Raw genomic sequence first — 22,546 nt, forward strand, 5'->3', positions numbered from 1 at the left:
CGACGACGTAACGGTTTCTTGTCTGAGTGTTTCTACTCTTTCATGGCGCATGTCGTGTACATTCAACGAGGAATAATTATCGCTCGCATTTGACGCAGTGCGTTAGTCTCATATTACAAACGGAAAAGAACGTAATATAGTGCCGCGTATTACGCGTTACGCTTTTCGAGCAAGTAATCCGTGTTAGTGCTTCGTTAAAAAAAACGCGGCGGTTAAGCACTACAGAGAAAACTTGACATTGGACGGCCATTTTGGCGTGTTGTTTCCTAATCGAGTGCTCGGCTCAGCATCGATATCCATCCATTTCAAGGTAAGTAGCATTGTAGTTGTGGACATTTTGGTAAACAACCGATTACACGTTTATAGTATTTTTGCATTTCGTTCTCTCGTGTACATTTGTTCAGAAAAAGTTTTAATCCGTTCTATCGAGAGAGAAAGAGACTGACTTTGCGCAGATGGTTTTACTCTGCTGGTCTGTTTTTCATCTTGTTCCGAGTATGTCTGAACAGTATCGCGGAGTCTCGAAATTACTGTCGTTATCATTGGGCCTTACGGGTATGTCGAAATCGTTCCATATAATTCCTCCGTGATCAATATTAATTCGAAATCGAGGAATTTTGCGGTTCTCTGCACGATATACAAATTACTGGAAAATGTTACCAATATCTCAAGCCAACTTTCCAAATAAGCAGCTTGCATATCTTCTCACCGTGAATGTGGCATGTCTGATTTTTGTTTGGAAATTTTGTTTATTTTAAATGTAATTTAATATTACGACCATTTATTCCGATTAGAAATTACGTAAAGATTACGAAATATATTGTAACTGTTACAATATGGACTAATTATTTTATCGATTTAAATACTGTACGTTGTTTGAATAAACACGATACACGTTTTTCGTTTGTAACTTAATTTTAGGCAATCCACTGAAAAATATAATTTATAATAAGTCTTATTTTAATATCAGCATAAGGATGTATCTTGAAATCAATGTTTTCAGAGTAGTATATGTTCTTCAGAGTTCAAACTTTTTGTAAGCAATGTCACTAACTAATAACAAGAATTCTTATAATTCTGTGTGACACTGAATGTATAAAAACCAGTTCAGTTCCAATGAAAGTATACGTTGTGTTTACATTCTATTGTACTCTTTCCAGTAGGTCATTTATATTTGCTCCCTGGCTTTTGTCTCATAAGTAGCATACCTGTTAGCTTGTATATGATAATCATGAATCTAACTATATAATTTGTCATTATTAAATTGAATACATTTTGTGAACATATAGACTTGAATTATAAGTGAAAATCTTCTTTCCAGGAAATAGATATATTTTATCATTTCTAAAATGATGACAGAAACACACATAAATTCCAATCATGTCCTAAGTTCTGCTTTGACTTCCAAATCAGAGATAGACAAAATGGACGATATAGGTTGGAAAGCCAAATTAAAAATTCCACAAAAGGACAAACGAATTAAAACTAGTGTAAGTTAATAATGATGTTTTGTACGTAATATTAACCTCTTTCATTGAAATTCACACAAAAATAATTTTCTATTTTAAAATTTGTAGGATGTTACTGATACTCGTGGCAATGAATTTGAGGAGTTCTGCCTAAAACGAGAGTTATTGATGGGAATCTTTGAGAAAGGTTGGGAAAAACCTTCCCCAATTCAAGAAGCCAGTATTCCTATTGCACTGTCTGGTAAAGATATCTTGGCTCGTGCAAAAAATGGAACTGGCAAAACTGGGGCCTACTCAATTCCAGTGCTAGAACAGGTATAATGCACAATTTGTAAATTAAAATTCAAATATAAAAATGAAAAAACGGACGACCTAAATACATATACTAATTTATTATTACAGGTTGATCCACGAAAAGATGTGATCCAGGCACTGGTAATTGTACCCACTAGGGAGTTAGCTCTTCAGACATCACAAATCTGTATTGAACTGGCCAAACACATGGATATAAAAGTAATGGTAACTACTGGAGGAACAAACTTACGGGATGACATTCTGAGGATTTATCAGAAAGGTATGTATTCAGCACTATCATCTATGTAACATTCAATCGTGATAATCAAGCATAATAAGTATTTTTTAATTTATGGTATATTTGTTTCTAGTGCAAGTAATAATAGCAACGCCAGGAAGAATTCTTGATCTCATGGACAAGAATGTTGCCAATATGGAACACTGTAAAATTCTAGTTTTGGATGAAGCGGATAAGCTTTTATCGCAAGATTTTAAAGGAATGTTGGATCATGTAATTTCTAGGTAAATAAAATAAATTTAATTCGAGAATTATTTTAAAGATGCATAATATAAATATTGTTTTCTAATTATTGCTCTTAAATGCAGATTACCGCACGAACGTCAGATATTGCTGTATTCAGCCACATTTCCTCTAACGGTGAAACAATTCATGGAGAAACACTTAAGAGATCCATATGAGATTAATTTAATGGAAGAACTTACATTGAAGGGCGTAACACAATATTATGCCTTTGTACAAGAACGACAAAAAGTCCATTGCCTTAACACGCTGTTTTCCAAGGTAAGGTTATTATTTTACATGTGATTGTCTATGTCTGGTAGTAGACGAATTTTATAATAATTGTATGATTTATTTTTATGTTCCAGTTGCAAATAACTCAAAGTATAATATTCTGCAATTCAACGCAACGCGTTGAATTACTGGCGAAGAAAATAACAGATCTCGGTTACTGCTGTTATTATATACACGCGAAAATGGCGCAGGCACACCGAAATCGCGTGTTTCATGATTTCAGAGCAGGATTATGCAGAAACTTGGTAAGTAACAACGCAAATGCCATATATAAATGATTTTTGAGTAAATACGGGAAATTTGAGTATATGATAAATATTTCGAAAATCCATTCATAACCGTCATACCTCGAATCACTTTAAATTTGAATTTATTATGACCCCATTTCCGCGAATCGGAGTTTCAATTCTCTTCTTTCGTAAACCCGCGAAAAAGTGTAAATATTGCTGAAAATCATAAAGTTGGACGCAGTAGAAGCTAAAACAAGAAAGAATCAAAATCAAAAGTCATTGTTAATGGCCACCTGTGTACAGTTGATGATTTTCATCAACTGTACTAAACACGTTTGGTGTTTTAAGGAAAAACAAAATTCATATATAAAATCTCAAATATATGAATTTTTGTGCACCAACAGGTGAGCAGTGATCTGTTTACTCGTGGCATAGACGTACAAGCTGTGAACGTCGTAATCAACTTTGACTTTCCAAAAATGGCAGAGACATACTTGCATCGTATCGGCCGATCAGGGCGATTCGGCCACTTAGGTATAGCAATTAACCTAATCACATACGAGGACCGTTTTAACTTACACCGTATCGAACAAGAACTTGGAACAGAAATAAAACCTATCCCAAAGGTAATAGATCCAAGTTTGTATGTAGCAAGACCAGAAGACAATAATAGTATGGAAGAGGTTAACGTGTCCAAGTAGTTTCGATACATCGTCAAGATGAAGTTTTACATCCGCTCAAAGAGTTTAAAGTGTAAAATAGTGATCGTGGCTCGTACATGTAAGGCATACATTGCTATGCTTTGAACTCGTAGAGTGATATGTTGCTTCAGTCTCGAATGAATTGTCTGGTGTGATTAACGGTGTATAAAGACAAAACAGTGCTATGAACATTTAGATAAAAAAGTGGTCTATATAGGAAAAAAAATTGAAAATTTCAATTAACATCATAGTAAGCAGCGAAAACATGAATTACTTGTAAATAAGGCATACTGAGTATGAAACAATGAACTCAGCGAATGAAGTGATGCGAATGCCGGTGCGAGTCATTCTTTGTACATAAATACATATAAATGTACATAATCTAAAGTGCGTCAGAGTCAAGCCATTATCAAGAGCACAATATATAAACGAATACATGAGCAACATAATAATCATTGCATTTTACCACAACTGTAAATATTACATGAAGAGTACCCATCGTTTTAATAGTAAATTTTTATACAATGGCTTCATACTTCCAAGATTCTTGTTTTCGTTCGAGGGAAAAACGTGATGGCATGTGTGATTTAAAATGGCGAAACAGCGGAGAGTGAAAGTAAATTCATACTTGAGTGCTGTTTATGAGTATCCAAATGTTGTATATTGATCCATATGCCCATTACTTTGCATCACCATACTTACATATAAATTCTCCTTAAATATACAATCACAAATTCTAAACATTGTATCGATCTTAATATTTGATCATGGCTTGATTTTGCTACCTGTCAATGCTGTCATACAACTCTGAAATTCCAATCACTTTTCAAAAAAACAAGATTTATCTTTTTTTTCTGTAAAGCGGTAATAGACATTTTTTTTTTAACCTAATCTGATTTTTTTGTACGAAATTGTGATTGAGCGTCAGAGGTTGTAAAATTGACTAGTTTTATATAATTATTTTTTATAAATAACTGGCTGGTGACATTTGTGTCGATATTAGGGATTCTCTGTATGATTCCTATTAAACGTTTATGTGTCTGCTCCAAAATTGATACATCGACTAATGTACGAGTAATGAAATTATCTAGGAGTTCTTGTTACTCTCAAGACACATTTTAGGTAAATCTACAAAAATAAAGAAAAGTGTACATAAAATAGCATAATATACCATTTTCCGTGACAGATAAAATAACTGCCAAAATATAATAGGACATCATCATGGAATCCCTGTTTATTCTTGGTTTTTTTCTCTTTGATATCCGTGTACATGTTATCCGTACAAATAACAAAAAAAAAAAAAAAAACAATGGCGCGTAAGAAATTATTTCGAATCAAATTTCTATTGTACTGTTGATATTTTTGCGAACAAAAAGTGCACCACCAGCCAAGACGACCTAGGTTTATGGAACGAAACGCGTATACATTAATAGGCAATAGAATATTTCATATTTGAAGTAAAAAAATTTCAATCAGATATTGATGAAAGTGATGAAAAGCGGTTTGAAATGCCTTTAGACTTATAATATTATTTTCGACGGTACTTTGCTTCAGTGATGGTTGGCAACAGGGGAGATGTTTTATGACGAATATGATTGACTACTGGAACAGAAAGTGTAAACATTAAAAATTTTCCTGCGATAAAGGTAGGTACGAAAAACTAATCATGATTGTGATGAACGTCTACCGAATAAAATGACGTTTTTTACATATGCACATCCGCAGAAGCGAAATGTTAAGCTTTCGATTCAACGGTTCCATGTAAAGTCTCGTGTAAAATCCATTCGCTCACTTAAAATGTATGACTTCTGATTTAATGGTTGGTATAGATGATACATATTTAATAAAATCACGAGGTATGACGTTACGCGTCGTACATTTGCTAAATACGAATATTTAATACGAGAATTCTATGCACTGACTTGTATGCATATCAGGGATGAAGCGGGAGATTGGTTTCTTCATTATTTTGCTACCCGTTACTAAAATGAACAAGTTTCTCGATACTCGGGTAACACATGTTGGGCAAACATTTTATAATTCCATTCTGGAAATGATATGCTGTAAAATTATTAATCGCTGACGTACCGAGTTCATCTCTCTTGTGTCAGCGTCTGAACACGGATGCTGTAATTTAGTATTATGGTATTAAAAGCATTGGAAACCGTTTTTTGCGCTAACGCAAATTATAATTTGATACATACGATGTTTCAATATTGGAAATTGTGTCTACGGCTCACGTTAACAGTGTGCAAGGCATTATCAATCGATTTACACTTTTTTGCTAGTTTGAGACGAATGTGATCTGAGAATACGTTGATGTAGGAAATCTCAACAATTGATCGTAACAAAAGAACGCATCGTATTTGTTGCGAGAATACAAGCATCGCGATGCTTATAACGATAGGAGAAAGCCAATTGATAATAGAGAATCAGTGTGTGAAAAACATTTTTATCCGCATTGGAATCTACGATTCCGAAACGGAGAAACGAAAATAATTGCGAAAAATTGGCAGTGATTTATCGAGATAATTACGTAAGCGTTGTATTTATGACAATTTAGAAACGAAACACTGTTTGGTGTTTTTTTTTTGTGGCTCTATCTTTTATCGATTATTACATTCTCCTCGTATGCGATGTTACTTGTCGAACAAAATTTCACCGATTCGATCATTCGATTAAGTGAAATCGTGTACGATCCTGTTCTAATGTAATACTGTAATCATTTTTTTTTTCTCATATTTTATTTCCTCGATGCGGGAACACGTAAGTCAAACAGTATTTCGGATGTGTCAGTTCTAAAACAAAAATACTCTCCTGCATATTCACCACAAAATTTTGCTTTTTGTGTTGTATGTTTGTGAAAGTTATTATCGGTTCTTTTGGTCGAAGTTGTACAGACTAGAAAAGTGATACCCTTGGTGTTACCGAATTATAATTTGAAACACCATTAGATCCGATACGGAATCTATTTTGTGAAGTATATTTTACTCAATCTTTAAAAGAGTCAAGAACGTGCCAATGGAAAGATCATTAAATTCGAACGAATTATCACACGTATCGCGTAGAATCGGTCCTAATAATTTAACGTTCGTCTCGGTTACGTCGCGAAGCGTGTTATATACATGGATATTTGTTTATTTATCGGTTTTACAACAATTGGATGTTAAAGAGACGAACCATGTATTGCTAAAAATGCAATCAAGATGTTCAATCGTAACAAAACGTCGTTAATCATATTTATCTTGACTCTTTTTAAAGAATGGTATTCATGCGAAATAAAAATATAAATTTCTAGTAGAAGTTGGGTGATAAAAAAATTGCTGAATGCAATGCAATGCTATGCGTATAGACTGAAGGAGTATATATATATATATATACATATGTATATGTATATATGTTTGTTTCGTTCGAATTTTAACATCGAAGTCACATCACTTTCCATGTTGCGCGTGGAATTTGAATTTTTGCGAAATCTTAGGATACAGATATACATACATACATACATGCGTTCAAGATTGCTTATACAAACCATAGAGATGAGTTTGTTCTTAAAAATCTTGTAAGTGTTCCCTCACGTCTGTCGCATAGATATACATTTCCAAGTGAAGTTCCTGCACCTAATCTTGGAGAACAAAATACCCTTGATGCGGAAACAATTAGCGAGGGCACCTTTATGATATAAAAGTGCAATGTTGGAAGCGCTGTGTTAACATCTGGATTTGGGATATATTTGAAAGAAAACCCTTACAGTCATCTTGAAGGGCTGCGTTAACTTATATACGATTCGATTCGTATATCGGTGAAGGTGAAACCAACTTAGCGAGATTGATGACGTTAACGTCAACAGTTTCGTAACTTCACCGTAATCTGCATTGGCTTACTCCAATGCAACGAGCTGCATACATATATTAAATAATAATAATACGTTTTCACAGTGTAAGAACGAATATTGGTCTCAAATCAACATCGAAACAAAATTTTTTTCAAGCTTCAGCAGCTCGTTTAATGTGTCGAAACACGATCTTCGATGATCTACGAAGAATGTATTTAAAAAAAGAAAAAAAAAATTACAAAAAAAAAAAAACAAAACTAGAATTCGAGTACAAGAAGTACCGTCACACGAAATGTATAACGATCACTGTAATTTACTTCAAAAGTTCATTTATTTTCACGCAATGCTAAATGCTCCGGAGAGACGGTACCATTGGAAACGTATTTACAAGCGTACAACTTTTCGTACTTATGAAATAATGCAAGAAATCGGTTTATCCCCTGACAAATAAAAATTGAACTACGAAACTTTTTGTAAATGCAAGTCGCACACTACTGTGCACTTGTTTTTAATGTTTTATATACGAGTACGTGCACTTCAGGATCTTGTGAACGGTAAAGAAATAAGAAAAAAAAAAAAAAAAAAGAAGTGTTGCGCATTACGAAACATTACGCGGTACTGATCGACTTGCATGATAATTCACAGAAAGCAGGAAGAAAAGAAAGAAAACCAAAAAAAAAAAAAAAGAAAGATGCGTACATGATCTCTGCGTGAATCGTACATGTTTGATCGAACTTTTTTTCTATCTCAGAGTTTTAAGCATTCGTATAATCGAACCCACCCCCTTAAACATTTGTTAAACATTCGAGGAATCGTCAAAAAGTTTCATGCGTGCGAAAACAAAATTTTTGAGGAAAAAGGAAACGATATCCATTACTCTCCAAGAACGTAAATATGTTTATTTGTCAATTGTGAAGATAGGTTTGTGCCCAGATCACAAAAAGGAACCTTTTTTATTTGTTTTTGATTTCTCCGTGCACAGACCCGATCTGATTGAAAACGCATGTCAGTGGATTTGTTTTCAAAAGGAACAAAATAGCAAAGCAAATTTGGTCCTTAATAAAATTTCCGGTTCAGTATACGACGCATGTATTTTTCTTCCCTGTCGATTATTTTCAAGACTGTCCATTAGTGATCGTAAGGTAAATTAAGCGATACAGATTGACCATTAGGTTGACACTCGGTGGGTTAGGATATTTCCTTTCCTGTATTTATTCGAGGTGAGCGATGATCAGCTTAGACAGTTCAATCTATGCATAAGACGCAATTTTAATCTACGTCATATCGGTAGAATTTTTTATTCGAATCGCGATTTAGATAAGAATTTGCCGACCTTTGCGTAGAAGTTCTACGAATTATTCTCAACGTTCGAAAGCGCACTTTTTAGCAGTCAAGAAATTTGATCGTGCATAGATCGACCACAGGAATAGGATATTTGACCTTGTTTGTATTGTAATGTGCGTAGTTTTTATGATGTATGGTCACGAAGCTTGTCAGATTACCGTGTTTCTAGTTAAAATATGCACGCAAAAAATTACGAAGAAAGTAAGTATATTGTTAGTGCTTGACGAGACGCTAACGATGATTTATGGTGGTGTAATGTAAATGGAAATAGAAAAATATGCAAGGCATTACTCTGTTACATGCCATTTTCCGAGGAACTCAATTTGCGTCAAGGACGTAGCGTGTACTGGCAAATTTTGTGTTATTTTGAATATTGTAACACGTCGTAAGATTGGTAAATGGTAGGAATAGTTACAAACGAACGTCGTTTCAGTGGTAAAACGACGAGGATGGTGGGGTCGAGTCTCAGACACTCGGAATAAAGGAAGGTTGATAAGTTTTCTCTCCTCGATCATACTTGTCCACGCCGTACGCCGTAAATCTGCAAAACAATCGCATTAGCAGGGACGGTAACGTTACACTGTGGTGGGGTGGAGGACGTGCTTGAAAAATGTAGTAAGCCAAGCCAAATCCTGATAGAGCTCGCGAGCAATTCGATAAACCCCTCGGCAAAAGTCCAACCAGAGGCGGCTGTGTTGCTTCCGACCTCGGGAGGGGGGATGGGGGTGTTCTTTTTCTGTTTCCCTCGCTTTCGCTCTTTCACCCTTTGATCGGGAGAGTATTGTGCAAGGGGGAGGTGGATGTAGGCAGAGATAGGGGATGGAGGCTGGAGATGGTCGAAAAAAAAGGCGGAAGCGACGTTTCGGATAAGAATTATACCGTCGGGGCTCTTTCGGCGCGGCATGAACGACCGCTATTGATTTTAAGTAATCGCTTAAATAGCGTCAGTGGACGCTGTGCAACGGTGCCATCGAGTGCAACCGACAGAGACACGGCGAAACTCTCGACGGGGCAGAACTTTAAGCCGTAGAAACCGACGCGGTTCTTACCGTCTTCCCGTTACTTTGCCTGCCCTCTGCCCTTTCAACTTTCTTTACGACGTTTCTCTCCCTCGCGTAAGAAACCAACCCCCTGCCGTCCTCGCGCGGCATCCCCGTGGTCCGTAATTCCTTCCGTATCGTAAATCGATAAACGCTTGAAAGCGGGATCGCAAGTGCGCGCGGGAAAATGGAAACGCGCGAGGCCTCCGGGGCTTGCATCCCTGTCCCCACGTACTCACGGGGCGTACATAGGTAAATTCAGGGAACGTGTCGACGATCGAACGCGTGGTGCACCCCCTTAACGCTAGATTTACGGGACATGCCGATTCGATACGGATTTCAGTGGGATAGTTCTGGGAAACTGTTACTGTTATCGTGGGGTGTTAGAAAGAAGTGTTTGATTCGCGCGACGGGTCGTTCAACCCTTTGCCCTCCGATTTAAATTCCAATAGCGTGTGCCGGAAACAAAAACAGGAGGAATGTAAATATTGGTTTGTCTGTAAAGTCCATACCGATTTTTGGTAGGCGTTACAGATCTGAATACATCGGAATGGTTGAAAACAAATAGCATGTGTATATCCCTTAAAAGATGGAAAGGTTGTGGAACAAAATGGTACCTGTGTAATTCGATGAATATGTATCAAAATTCAAATGTATCGTTGTATCGACCATTTAAATTGTTGGTTCCAATAGAACGTAAAATAGTTTCTGTCAAAACCCATAGGACTCGCGAGTTCTTCCAGTTGAAGAGACATAAACAGTTGATTCTATTTCAACTACTCAAACCGCGTTCCCTTGAAACAGTAACCACTGGCTTCGACATTTCAAGCTCTATCATCGTGCAAACCCATCGTCGACTAATCAGACCTGCACCTAGGGGTGCTTCCTTGTTAAGTGGGAGAGGGGCCTAACGGGGATGTCTTTGATCGCGCGCAGAGGCAAAGGTCCGTTTCCATTAACGGTGCATTACACGTGGCGGCGTAAGAAGACGGCGGTGAGACACGTGTATCGGTTTCGGACGATCAATTACCTCTAAAAGGTCCTTTAGGGAAAATTGGCGCACAGTCGGGCTGCTTGCTCGTCCTTGGTCGTCTCTTATTCGCCAGTGTCACCTTTACTCCCGACTGTTACCCATCCCTCGGTTCCCTTTCCGAGCGTCGACTTCTTCGACCGAACCTAACTTTCCTCTGCGAAGGAATATCCTCATTTTCCGTATAATTTCCACGAGAGATGACAGACAGAAAGGGAAGGGGATCCCCCCGCGTCTTGAGTGGGGGGACAGAGGGTTGTGGAAGCAGGCGCGGACTTCTCGAGAGCTTAAACGCTCGAGCGAAGACGGCGCGCAAGAAAAGGGGTACCGGGGAAAAAAGTTGGCGTCGTTGTTGGTAGAACTTCCCCCGGTGTTGGTCTAGCTTGTATCAAATTTTCTCGCTTTTAATGGCCAACAATTTTGAGCCACCCCTTTATTGGAATTCAGAATTAAAAAGTTGTTTATGTTCAATAGAGGTGTACTCGATGGGCGAAGTGATCGATTCACTGCAAGACTCCCATGATTTTTTGAAAAATTGCTGTCGAGATATACACACACACAGTTGAAAATTTGTTGTACTTGCGTATGAAAATCCTTGCGTTAAACAAAATTCTTGTATAAAAGTCTTGTGTTGATTATTTTACAGAATTGAGTGCGAGCTTGACTAAAGTTCAATGTGTTATTTGATTTTTGAAAGTTATAAAAATAACACCTTTTTAATGTTATTTGAAGCAAAACAGAGACCAACATTTACAATTGTAAAAAATCGAGGGTTAAACGTTACCTCCGTCTGTTCACAACAGCCTGGAAAGTAGAAGAGGGTGAAACAAGGGTAAATCGACTTCCAAGGGTGCGATCGTAAGAGTCAGGAGCGACGAGAGTCCTCTGGCAGTTGACGATGGCCGATAGACGATATCGTAGCCGTTAGCCTGGTCGTTGGCGGCCTTTTCTCTTTCTCTTTCACCCTGGCTGGCTTCCCTTGCCTGCTTGCAACCCCTCCAATCCGTAATCTCGCAGTGCATTTAACCACTTTGTGAAATACCCGTATATCTCGCCGCTGTGACGTAGCATTCGATACGTCGAAAAACGGGAGGTTGGAGGGTTGAAGGTGGGGGCAGGTGGGAAGCCTGGCAGGGTGAGGGGTAAGGTCAGAGGGTTTCGTAGGAAAACGTGGGATAGGTTGGAGCAATGTTTCTCAAACTTCACCCTCGGAACGATGAATTATTTTTGGCAGGTGTCGTATACATTATTAGTCTTTTAGTAGGATTCAATTAAACCTAGCAAATTTAATTAAAAGTTTGATTAAATTTACGCAAATTAACTCCACGTTGTTCGATGAAGCAATATAGAAAAATAAATATGTAGGAATATCAACGAACTCGGGTGGATCTTACCGCAGTGAGTTTAACACCGTCGAATATCAAATGAATTTTCTTTCATCGAATGGTACTCGAGTTAAAACTGAAAAATCTAAGAGCTCGGTATACCTTATCGTTTTTAACTTCCAAGCAAAACGAGAAGTCACGGATGTAAGTACGAGACTATGTTGATAAAGCTATGCAAAAAGTTTCAGTTGTTTCAAAGTTCGGAGCTTTTCCATTTACCGTTTCTTTTTTGACGGTTTTTTACCGCCGATTTTAGAGAACTTTTTAACGGGCGTTTTTAATAGGAATAAACTACCACGGGAAACATTCTGTCTTTGCTTCTGTATACAGTAGTACTCTGACTATGTACGAAGCTTTTACTTCGCGTATGTGCCAAAGAACCGTCTCCCACCCATCGATTACGTTTCTTCAGCTCGAGTGGCCGGCAACTGTGAAAATAAAATTCGCCTGACCGAGCTTCAAAGCGGTGCCGCAGGCGTATCGATGCGACCGTCATCGATGCAAGCGAAAAACGTTTATATTTCTCAATATATCCGCGCGACGTTATTATCAATGGACTGGTGAGGATTTCGCGATTAAAATGAGACCAAACACGACCGTATTCAGGAAGTTGGGAAAACCTCATCAATTCTTCGATAATACTTTTGCAAAGACTTCGTGAGGAATAGAAACGTTTGTAGTTTGTAGTTTGTAGTTTGTAGCTGTAATACGAGCGGCACCCCTTTGAAGTTCGGTGACCGAGCAAGTGTGGAGGCGAGACTATTGCACTCATTTTCGTGAGGACAATGGATCTTTCCATTTTCATTGATATAGTAATTAATTACTATATATAATTACTTTTGTGTCAAATCCTTCTATTTTCGTATATTGCGTGGACATTCTGTACTCGAGACTAAATGCTCTCGGGGGATCCCGTTCCAGAGCACATAATAAATAAATCTATCCATCCATGTACGTGAGATGTCTTCTGTTTTGCTTCATGTCTCAGGGATGGTTTACCAAAAAGTCACGAAATTTGCTACTGCAACTCGTGCACGTGGGGTATAACGTCGTTAACTGTTTGCAGTTAGGCAATGCCTAGGGGGTAATGTCACGTGAATGGGGTTTTTATGCGTCCATAAAAATTTATTGTGGGTTATTGTGTCGTCCAGAAAGTTCGTGTCAAATTTTAAGATAAATTCAAAGGCACATTTGAATTTTAATATTCTCACCTTTTAAGGGATGTATTCGTGTTACTTGTTTTCAACCATTTCGATATATTCAGACCTGTACCATCTACCTAAAATCGACATGGATTTTACAGACAACCCAATATTTCCTGGAGGACCAAAGTCAACGGCTAGCCTTTCCCAAATGTTGATTTAGTCTCGTATCACACGTGACATGCATACGTAAACACTGTTTGTGTTTGGTAAAAGGGGGACTTTATCGGTGAGTCCACTAGCAGGACGAAGTATGCTCCTTTATACCATTTTCTTCCTTTTCTCTTCCATCTACCCTCCGATTTTAGCCTCTAGAGTTCTAACCGACCCCGAGAAAGTTCCCCGCGTACCGTTTTCATCTTTCTTCGTTCGCGGAGCTGGCGAAGCTCGATGTGGCCCGCGGATCGCAATTTGAGAGACACTGGGCGAGAGAAAGAGGAGCGAAGAGAGAGCAGGGCACTGGTAACGTTGTGCGCGCGCCCACCGTGTATCCATTTAGAGGGGTGGAAAACGCCGTCACGAAGGTGGGGTTGCTCGTCCGCGATGGTAGGGGTGGAAACGATCCCTACCCGACCCCTCGGTGGAAAGCGCACGAGCTGTCTGGCTGGGAGTGGCGGGGGTTCCCTAGGCGGCGGGTAGGGGTGGTTTTGCAGGGAACAGCAGGCTCGCGAAGGGGGTGAAGGATGCTGGTGGATGACGCTGGGAGGAGAGGAAAGGCGCCGTAAGGGGTGCCTCGGAATCACGGTGGTGGTGTGTACACCCTGTATATAGTCTGGGCAGAGTGGAAGAAGGGTGCGCCCTACTTCGCGTCGGCGTTTTCCCTCCTGGCAGTGTGCAACGACGTACCGAAAGAAAGACAGAGCGCGGGAGAGTGGGTATCTCTCCGGTTCAGTGCCGGGCTTTTCATAGTCTCTCATTTCACGACGAGCGTCCGCGCCATCGGTTCGAGTGTTTCGCGCGTTCGTCGGAAATAAAAGCCGCGGGGGTGAAAAAAAAAAAAACGAAACGGAGATCACCTAGCACGGACAACGCCTCGGGCAATAGCGGTGAGAACGCGCGCGCGAGACGGAGACAGAGCGACGGGGGTAGTTTTCGCGAGTAATTCGGGTGTTCCGCGGTGTTCGTCGTTCGCTGTGCCTGCGTGTAACGACGACGACGACGACGACGACGACGGGGTGTTACTTTCGACGACGTCCGCCGAAGGGTGCCCGGCCAGCGCGGATAGAGTGCACGTTGATCGGTGGAAACGCGTTTACGTAAGAACGGGACGCTCGCGGTGTGTATGCCCTGCTCTCGTACGTTGCTCGTATGTACCCCAATGTGCGCGCGCGCGTGTGACGAGTACCGACAAATACGGGAAAGCCAGACAGGAAAGAAGACGGTGTTGGTTTTCGTCGATTCGTGAGTTCGCCGAAAATAGTCGCTCGTTCAGCGGCGAGGAGTCGTTTCAAACGGGGGGGATCGAAGAGAAGGTCGCGCCGTGGTATAATTAGCCGCGGAATGTTACGAGAACTACACGCTTGATGCGAAGTGTGAAGTGACAATCGTGACGGATACGGGTGAGGAAGCTAAAGTGCGACGAAAGAAAGCCAACGGAACGAGAGTGATCGCGTCTAATCGCGAGGTAGGGTCGGCCAAGTGAACGAAATAGTGGAGAATGGGTGAAAACTCTTTCTCGAATGATTTCCTCGGGAGATCCGAAAGATTTCTCGCTCGTTAATGCGTCAGGCGAAGCTGGCATCCGCGAACAGGCTACTCGGAGTGGATAACGTTCACCGAGAACAGGACCACCGTTCGACAATAATAAACACGCTCGTCATGGAGATCACGGTGTTCTTATTTTACGCGACGACGTTGCTCGGCATCGTAACCAGCGATAAGTGCGCCGATCAGTGTTCCTGCAAGTGGAAGAGCGGGAAGCGCACGGTCGAATGTATAAATCGCGCCCTGACCAACATACCGGAGTGGGTCGATCCCGAGACGCAAGTGCTGGACGCCAGCGGCAACGACATTCGTACCCTGCCGAGCAACATCTTCGTACGCGTACGCTTGACGAATCTACAGCGTCTCTACCTACGCGAGTGCCGTATCGACCGAATCGATAGCGAGGCACTGGCGGGCCTTACGAATCTCGTGGAGCTCGATTTAAGTCACAACCTGTTAACCGTAGTCCCCGATGCCAGTTTCTCGGACACTGTGTTTCTCAGGGACCTCGTGCTCGCGAACAATCCGCTCCGGAAGATCCACTCGTTCGCCTTCAAGAATACTCCGAACTTGGTCAAGCTGGATCTCTCGCACACGCAGCTCGTGGAGATCGAGGCGAAGGGTTTCCGCGGTCTGGAGCTGCTCGAGAGCCTCAAGCTGAACAACAATCAGCTGTCGACGCTACACCCGGGCACCTTCGAGCCCCTGAACAAGCTCACCAGCATAGAGCTCCACGAGAATCCCTGGATCTGCGATTGTCATCTGCGCGAGATGAAGATGTGGCTGGTGAAGCACAATCTCCCAACTCTTATAGCGCCCCAGTGCCACGGGCCGAAACAGTTGCTGAACCGAACCTTCACCGACCTGGGTATAGACGACTTCGCCTGTCGTCCCATCCTCCTCATCGCGAGTCGTTACGCCGAGGCGACGATAGGCGAGAACGCCAGCATCGTGTGTCGAGTGAGCGCGATACCACCCGCCAAGGTAAAGTGGTACTGGAACGGTAGGCTGCTGGCCAACCATTCGGCGTTCAGTAGCTACCAGAAGATCTTGATCTTCGAGGAGGGTCAGTTCCGAAAACGTAGCACCCTGGTGCTCACCAACGCCCAGGAAACAGATTCGAGCGAGTTTTACTGCGTGGCGGAGAATCGCGCGGGCAGCGTCGAGGCGAACTTCACCCTTCACGTGTCCTTGAGAACCGCTGGAATGTCCACGCTCGGCTCGGGCCAGATCGCGGGTATATCAGCCGCGTTGGTCGTCTTGATCCTCTTCATTCTCCTCATCATCCTCGTATTGTTCATACGTCTGAGAAGAATGCCCTTGAAGGACGTGAAATCCGCCGTTCCCGCGGAGGGCGTATCCGCCGATGGCGGGAACAACGACACCCCAGCGTCCGCGACCTCGACCATTCGCAGAAAACACGAGGAGATCGAGACGACGTCGTTCGGGGTGGAATCTAAACCTTCCGCGTGTAATCCACCGGGGTGGAATCTGAACCTCAGCTACGTTCAGAGACCGCAGCCAGCGTCCTTGCAGACGGAGAACGAGTACGGTAGCATAGGTCGTTTCGACGATCAGAGTCAACAGTCCTCGGTGATGGTCGCGCCCGGGGCATGTTTCTCGTCCACCACGTCGTTGATGCCCATCGAAAATCCCGATCTGATCAGGGACACGCGCAGGGGCTCCGCGGAGGACATCACGCCGTACGGCGGTGCGGATTACAGTCGCATGGAGATGGTGGACGACGCGAAGATCCTCTACTCGAGTTGCATGTGGGAGGCGAGGGACGCGTCCAGGACATCGGTGTCGGTCAGCACGTACCCCTCGAAGGAGGCACTGGCCGTGGTGGCGCCAATTGCCGAGCAATTCCCGCCTGGCGCCAAGCAGATAAGAGTTTGGCAGAAGGGAGTGCCGGTTTTGCCGCCCGTGTCAGCGTTGAAACGCGTCCTGGGCTCGACGCGCAGTTCCCCCGACGAGGGATACCAGGAAGGAACGGGAACCGACGTCTAGGTACCGCTGCTTCATTACTGCGACGCCCGGCACCGTTATCTGGAGCTTCGTAGACGCCACCAGGACGACACCGACTGTTGAGTTAAGAGACATCCTGTCCAGTGCCGGACGAGCGGTAGTGAACGATATTTCGATGACACTTGACTCGCGAGGAATACGTCGCGTTGACTGATCCCGGGCCACGGATGTCGATCCGTCGCGTGGATCGCGTATACATAAACATACATTATATATATACATATACATAATACTGACATGGATATATATATATAGAGAGAGAGAGAAAGAGAGAGAGAAAGAGAGAGAGAGAGAGAGAGAGTGAGTGATTGTTGATACGGTTCGAGATATACCATACGCGGGTTATGTACAGGACCTACACCGTGTGCATACGTACATAAGGGAATGGGAAGTCGTCGAGCCGACACAGGGTGGAAATGAACGTCCACTTGTCGCGAGATTTACCGTACGGTGGTCGATGAAATAGTTGAACGTGTCGTCGTGACTAATGCACGGAACACATAAAACGAAGAATCTGTCGGGGGTGCGATCGATGAGACCGAATTGCCATCCGCCAGCTCGAGGAATAATGCTCGTACGCGATTATTAGAGGCGTTCACATGTGCACGACGTACGAGGGATCCAACGTTCTAACGACCGGAAGCGATGACGCGCTACGGTAGAGGAGCTACGGTCGTCGTTCGGTGGTCTCGCAGCACAATATTGACGGGTAATACTTTCTATAACGGCTAAGGGCGAACGTGCGGTGAAAAATAATAATATAACGAAGACAGACACACGCCTGCACGGGGTGATTCCCTCGCTGGGTTCCCACGAAGATTTCTAAACATCCAGGTACAGGCTAGCTTTGGTTCACTCGTACGATACGTACATTGTGGAACCAGTGGGTTCTTGTCTTCACACGGAGGTTCACCAACGAGGCTATAGCGACAATGTTGAGAACATGGCACGTTTTTCTGGGAAATTCTCTAAAGAATCACTCTGTGTACTTATACAAGGTGATTTTCGAGTTACTTTCTCACAAAAACACTCCATGTTTGCATGTACAGTCAGTCCCATAATACCCTCTATGTCTATTGAAGAAATTTGTTTAAATGATAACCTTAATACTCCCAAGTGTATGTTTGTCTAAATATGTTGATGTATATCTTATTCATATAAACTTATTCATATCCATATTTATAATGAAAAATGCATTAAGTTATATCAAAACTATTATTTAATTTAGTCAAACTTCTTTGATAGACATAGAGGGTACGAATATTTATGGGACTAACTGTGTACGATACGCTAATAGGCTCGTTCCTCGCAACATAAGAGCCCCCCATCGATGCAAACTTCGTCTTGTGCACGTGAACCTAAGCTGGACCTAAGTGGTCTCTTGCATTACAGACCTATCGACAGATTACACGCGCAAACGACTTATCGCAGTCGACTAGCGAGAGAATCACTTTGTATGCAAGCACGAGGCCTTTGTGGGAAACTAGCCAGAGCCTCACTCTGTACATACACACACACACACACACACACAGATGCGTAATAGGAGGGGGTGAACTTGTTCTCGTAAGAGCAAACGTTGATAATGTTAAAGATTACCGTTAAATTAAAACAGAAAAGCCCATGTTTCTTAAGATAACGAACACGAAGACTGCAGTGCATGTTCCGAAGGATGTGTAGATAGACTGATGTGGGAGAATAATTTTTATTGCCGTTGCTGGCTGCCGTATAGTACTAGACGTGGATTTTCTAGTCAATTCGAGGATGTAATTAGACGATTAGAATTGGATACGGGTGCGACCACGCGATACCGTTCGCGGCGGGAAGAACGTAATTTCAGTTCCCGTCGTGTGTGTGTAACGCGACTCCGGACGCGGTCGCCCTTTTAATTTTAATTAGGCGGGAATTACGCGTGCCACGACGCACGGTGGGGCGCTCAAAGCTTGGCCACAATTATTTTACCACGCGTTCAATTGAGATAACATTTTCGAGATTTTCTTTTTGGAGCTTTTCGAACAGGGAGAATCTATTTTTCTGTGTTTAAATTTTGAGTAGTCATCTTTGCCTCATCGGCGATCATTTTATTGACACTTTGCGTTCCAAAGAAACTAAATCTAAAGAAACATTATCGCTGATAGATTTACTCCGTGAAACCAAGTGTTGACTGAGAGTCACCTCCCGAGTGCAAAGGGTTAAATACGTAACGGTCGCTGATAAATGTTGAACAGATGTCCAGCTCGGGATACGAAAGTATCAACTAACAGAACAAAATGTTATCTCGTTCTTCCTCCTAGCGAAAGCTCAACGGGACAGACAAAATTCTCCGTAACCGACTTTCGGCCGAACACCCCCATTGTGCGTCAGGGGGTAGGCGGGTAAGGTCGAAGAAAAATCGTTGGATACGCGATAACGAACGAGCGCGACGTACGAGCCGATATTGTCACCTCGGATAGTTATTGACGTTCCTGTTCCAGACGAAAATTCACGGAAACGATAGAGCGTGAAATATGACGTCGGGTACACCTCTGGTTCCGCCGTCGCAATTCTCTTGACGGTAAATTGATTTACTTTGCCGCGCGTTAGACACTGTTCAGAATATATCCGCGTAACAACACTGCCTCTTTCGATATCGATCCACAACGTCATCGAGAAATTTAAGCATATCCCTTCGAGCATATCCGCGAACGAAATCGTTGGTTCGATGGCGAACGCGTCGCAGTCGAAAAAGTGAACGTGCGTACTGACTAGGGGGTGCGTAAATTTGGCTCGATTCAGTCCTAATTCGTAAACATATGTACATATCGTAGTGAAAGTGGATTGCGTGGTGAATGTGAGCTATCGTTAGGGAATGTACACTTTCCTTGAAGCGATCAGTGAAGATAATTAAAATCAGCGGTGACAGGTTATTACTTTCCGTTCTATAATGGCCTAGACGAGCCTCGATCTAACCCAGATCTAAGTCACTAGTGGACTGTGTCGTACACATGTTCAAGCTTGCTGTGTTGAATCATGTTTTCAAGTTCTCTACACGTTAGTCAAAATAGTTTATCTGTCGAGCTGTTCATATTCGTGAACACTTGAAACAACTACCCTTAAGGTTATCGCTACCAATACCTTTCCATTCACTGTAAAATCCACTTCAGCTATTTCATCAAGTTCACGGCTCGATTGCGTGTGTATCTCAGCGAACAGTTGGTCGAACGCTGGTCAAAGATGGACAGAGTATCCGCGACTCCAGGACGTATCCGCCGTCGATCTCGATCTTTGTTTTTCTCATTCCCTTTTCGTTCCGTGTCGCCCGGAGCCAATAGAATCAATTACATAAGACTGTGTAGTAAGCACGGGAAGCCCGTAAGCCAATTGCAAGCGAATATAAACTATTGCTCAAACACTGAAAACGAGGAGCTTGCGATTGGTCGGCAGGCTCATGCCTCGCGTTAGTGTCTTACGTAAGTGAGTCTGTGTGTGTTGATCTGGACACTTGGCGGTAAGCGGTAAGCCAAAACGCCAATTGCGAATATCGGTCAGTTATCAGCCTGTGTCTGTGTACGTGTGCGTGCGGCTGTGTGTGCGTGGGTGTTCGCGAGCTTATTTGCCCGAGAGCGGTTTGTACGTGTCTCGAGTGCCTCGTGTGCGCCTGAATATACACAGAGTGTGTCCTGACAAGTGGGACCCCACGGTGATGGATCGGCCCACGCAAAAACAATGAAAGTAAAGCTCGTGTAAACACGTGCCACGATTGGTCACACGTTGTTCCCGAGTTATAGGATTATTTTTGTATCGTTGCACTTCCTCGTTTCACTGGGACCTCTCAAAATGGTCACCTTCTGGTCATGTGCGTGAGTTGAGTTGAATTCTTTCGTTTCTTCGACTCTGATTGGCTCTAAAAATAATAATCGAGTGAATCTAGGCCTAAAGTAAGGACTCTGTTCAAAGAAAATCTGATAGTGCATGGCACATACACGAACTTCTTCCACTAATTCACACGATCGTCCACTCAAGGAGGTGCCACGAGATTGACTTGTTAATCTCCCATTAAGGAAAACAAGGAGTTATCGAACTAGCACGAACGCCTTAATAGAATCGGTTAACTAGCCCAGGTCGTGATTAATGCAGGGTTCGCACATGCAGGGATCATTAGCGCCAGGAATATGTCAGTTTAACGGTGCCAGTGTTAAAGTCAGTTTAAGTTTCCACAGTTTTGAACAATTTTCAATTTGGAGTAGGCATTCGAGAACGATGGCAACTGCTACGGTTGATTAGTGGCGCCAGTCGAATTGACATGTTTTCATTTGCAAGGGAACTGGCGCCCGGTAATCTTCGCATGTGGAACCTTGCATCGTCCGAGTTTAGCAGTCGCTACAACTCGGAAATGAGGTCGAATAGGGCCGTGTGTTTATATCAACTTTTCTCGCTGCTTTTCTGCTCTCAATCCACCGCTCATGTGTGTCCCACATGTCAAGAGACACGCAGAGTGTCCTGCAATACGTGGGAAACGTTTCAGGTATTCGATTCGCCACCTGAAAACGACGGAAAACGTTAGGAACCATAACCTAAGACCATAGCAGTGACCCAAAAACCCTCGAACCTCCCTTCTGGGAGCAGGACACTTCCAAAGGATTTATTTCAAAGGATTTTATTATTTTCGAATGAATCCCAACTGGTAATGCATCCGACTCTTTTATTTTCAACTAAAGCACACGTGAAAGACGAGTCGTGCATCCCCCAACAAACCGCTAGCTTTGTTATTAAAAACAAAGCGCTCCATCCCCCTTTCGAGAACTCCTCGCGAATATTTTTCGTCGTTTTCAGACGGCAAATCGATCCCTGAACATTTCCCGCGTAGGGTCACCGTGTGTGTATAAACCCCGCACGAACGTGTATGTTAATAGGACGAGCGTGTGTCGTGTATATGTGGGCGGGTTGCTGAAGGGAGCGTGCGCGCGCGCACGAGGGAGAGATCTAGGGTGAGATAGCGCATGCAGTGCAGTGCTTGCGATTGCTACCGATTGGTTTATCGCCTATCGTTCAGGTTGTGCTGCTTTTCTCTGCTCAATCATCCCTGGAACCGTCGATGAGCCAGGGAGAGGGGGGTGAATAAAAAGGAATAATAACGGCTCAGACGCGCCGACCAGTCCTATCGAATCAAATATATTTTACTCGGGTCGATAATACGTGGTACAGGCTGGAGAACACGACAGGACACGTTTCCAGTGGTCGGGCAGTTCGGTGAAATTCGGAACGATTCTTTTCCGTTTCCGTCCTTCTTTACGTTCTTAAGCGACGTCGGGCATTGATCGGTGATTAGCTGGGGACTTGCACAGTTCCAGGGCTTACGCGAACGCGACGGTTCTCCGATGGCCGATTATTCCATCACTGTTCCCTGTTAAGTTCAGTGGAGTCACATAAAATGGCATCTACGGTTGCTAGTTGACAAATTGCTCAGAACAATTGCAAGATACCATTGCTTTTC

General features: G+C 42.7%; 2 protein-coding genes across 2 annotated transcripts in view; both read left to right on the forward strand.

The window, feature by feature from the left end:
• Nucleotides 1-49: 49 nt before the first annotated feature.
• On the forward strand, nucleotides 50-8,424 carry LOC128890229 (ATP-dependent RNA helicase me31b). Its single transcript, XM_054148544.1, has 8 exons — nucleotides 50-310; nucleotides 1,322-1,490; nucleotides 1,578-1,784; nucleotides 1,872-2,043; nucleotides 2,135-2,285; nucleotides 2,370-2,565; nucleotides 2,652-2,822; nucleotides 3,212-8,424. Exons 2-8 carry the CDS (start codon nucleotides 1,350-1,352, stop codon nucleotides 3,506-3,508), a joined length of 1,335 nt encoding a protein of 444 aa, XP_054004519.1. The 5' UTR covers nucleotides 50-310; nucleotides 1,322-1,349; the 3' UTR covers nucleotides 3,509-8,424.
• Nucleotides 8,425-14,201: 5,777 nt separating this feature from the next.
• The window catches only part of LOC128890226 (leucine-rich repeat-containing protein 4C-like), a 69,095-nt gene continuing 60,750 nt past the window's right edge, over nucleotides 14,202-22,546 (forward strand). Inside the window, exon 1 of the mRNA XM_054148539.1 lies at nucleotides 14,202-17,785. Within this exon, the coding sequence (XP_054004514.1) occupies nucleotides 15,064-17,058 (1,995 nt within the window). The 5' untranslated portion in view covers nucleotides 14,202-15,063 and the 3' untranslated portion in view covers nucleotides 17,059-17,785. The remainder of the gene's footprint in view (nucleotides 17,786-22,546) is intronic.

This window comes from Hylaeus anthracinus, unplaced genomic scaffold, assembly GCF_026225885.1.
Source record: "Hylaeus anthracinus isolate JK02 unplaced genomic scaffold, UHH_iyHylAnth1.0_haploid 12000, whole genome shotgun sequence".
Lineage (NCBI taxonomy): Eukaryota > Metazoa > Arthropoda > Insecta > Hymenoptera > Colletidae > Hylaeus > Hylaeus anthracinus.

Coding starts and splice junctions, on each gene's coding strand:
- LOC128890229 (XM_054148544.1), top strand. CDS start 1,350: ATGATGACAGAAACACACATAAATTCCAATCATGTCCTAAGTTCTGCT. Junction 1,785..1,871: donor CAATTCCAGTGCTAGAACAG/GTATAATGCACA, acceptor TTATTATTACAG/GTTGATCCACGAAAAGATGT. Junction 2,286..2,369: donor TTGGATCATGTAATTTCTAG/GTAAATAAAATA, acceptor TCTTAAATGCAG/ATTACCGCACGAACGTCAGA.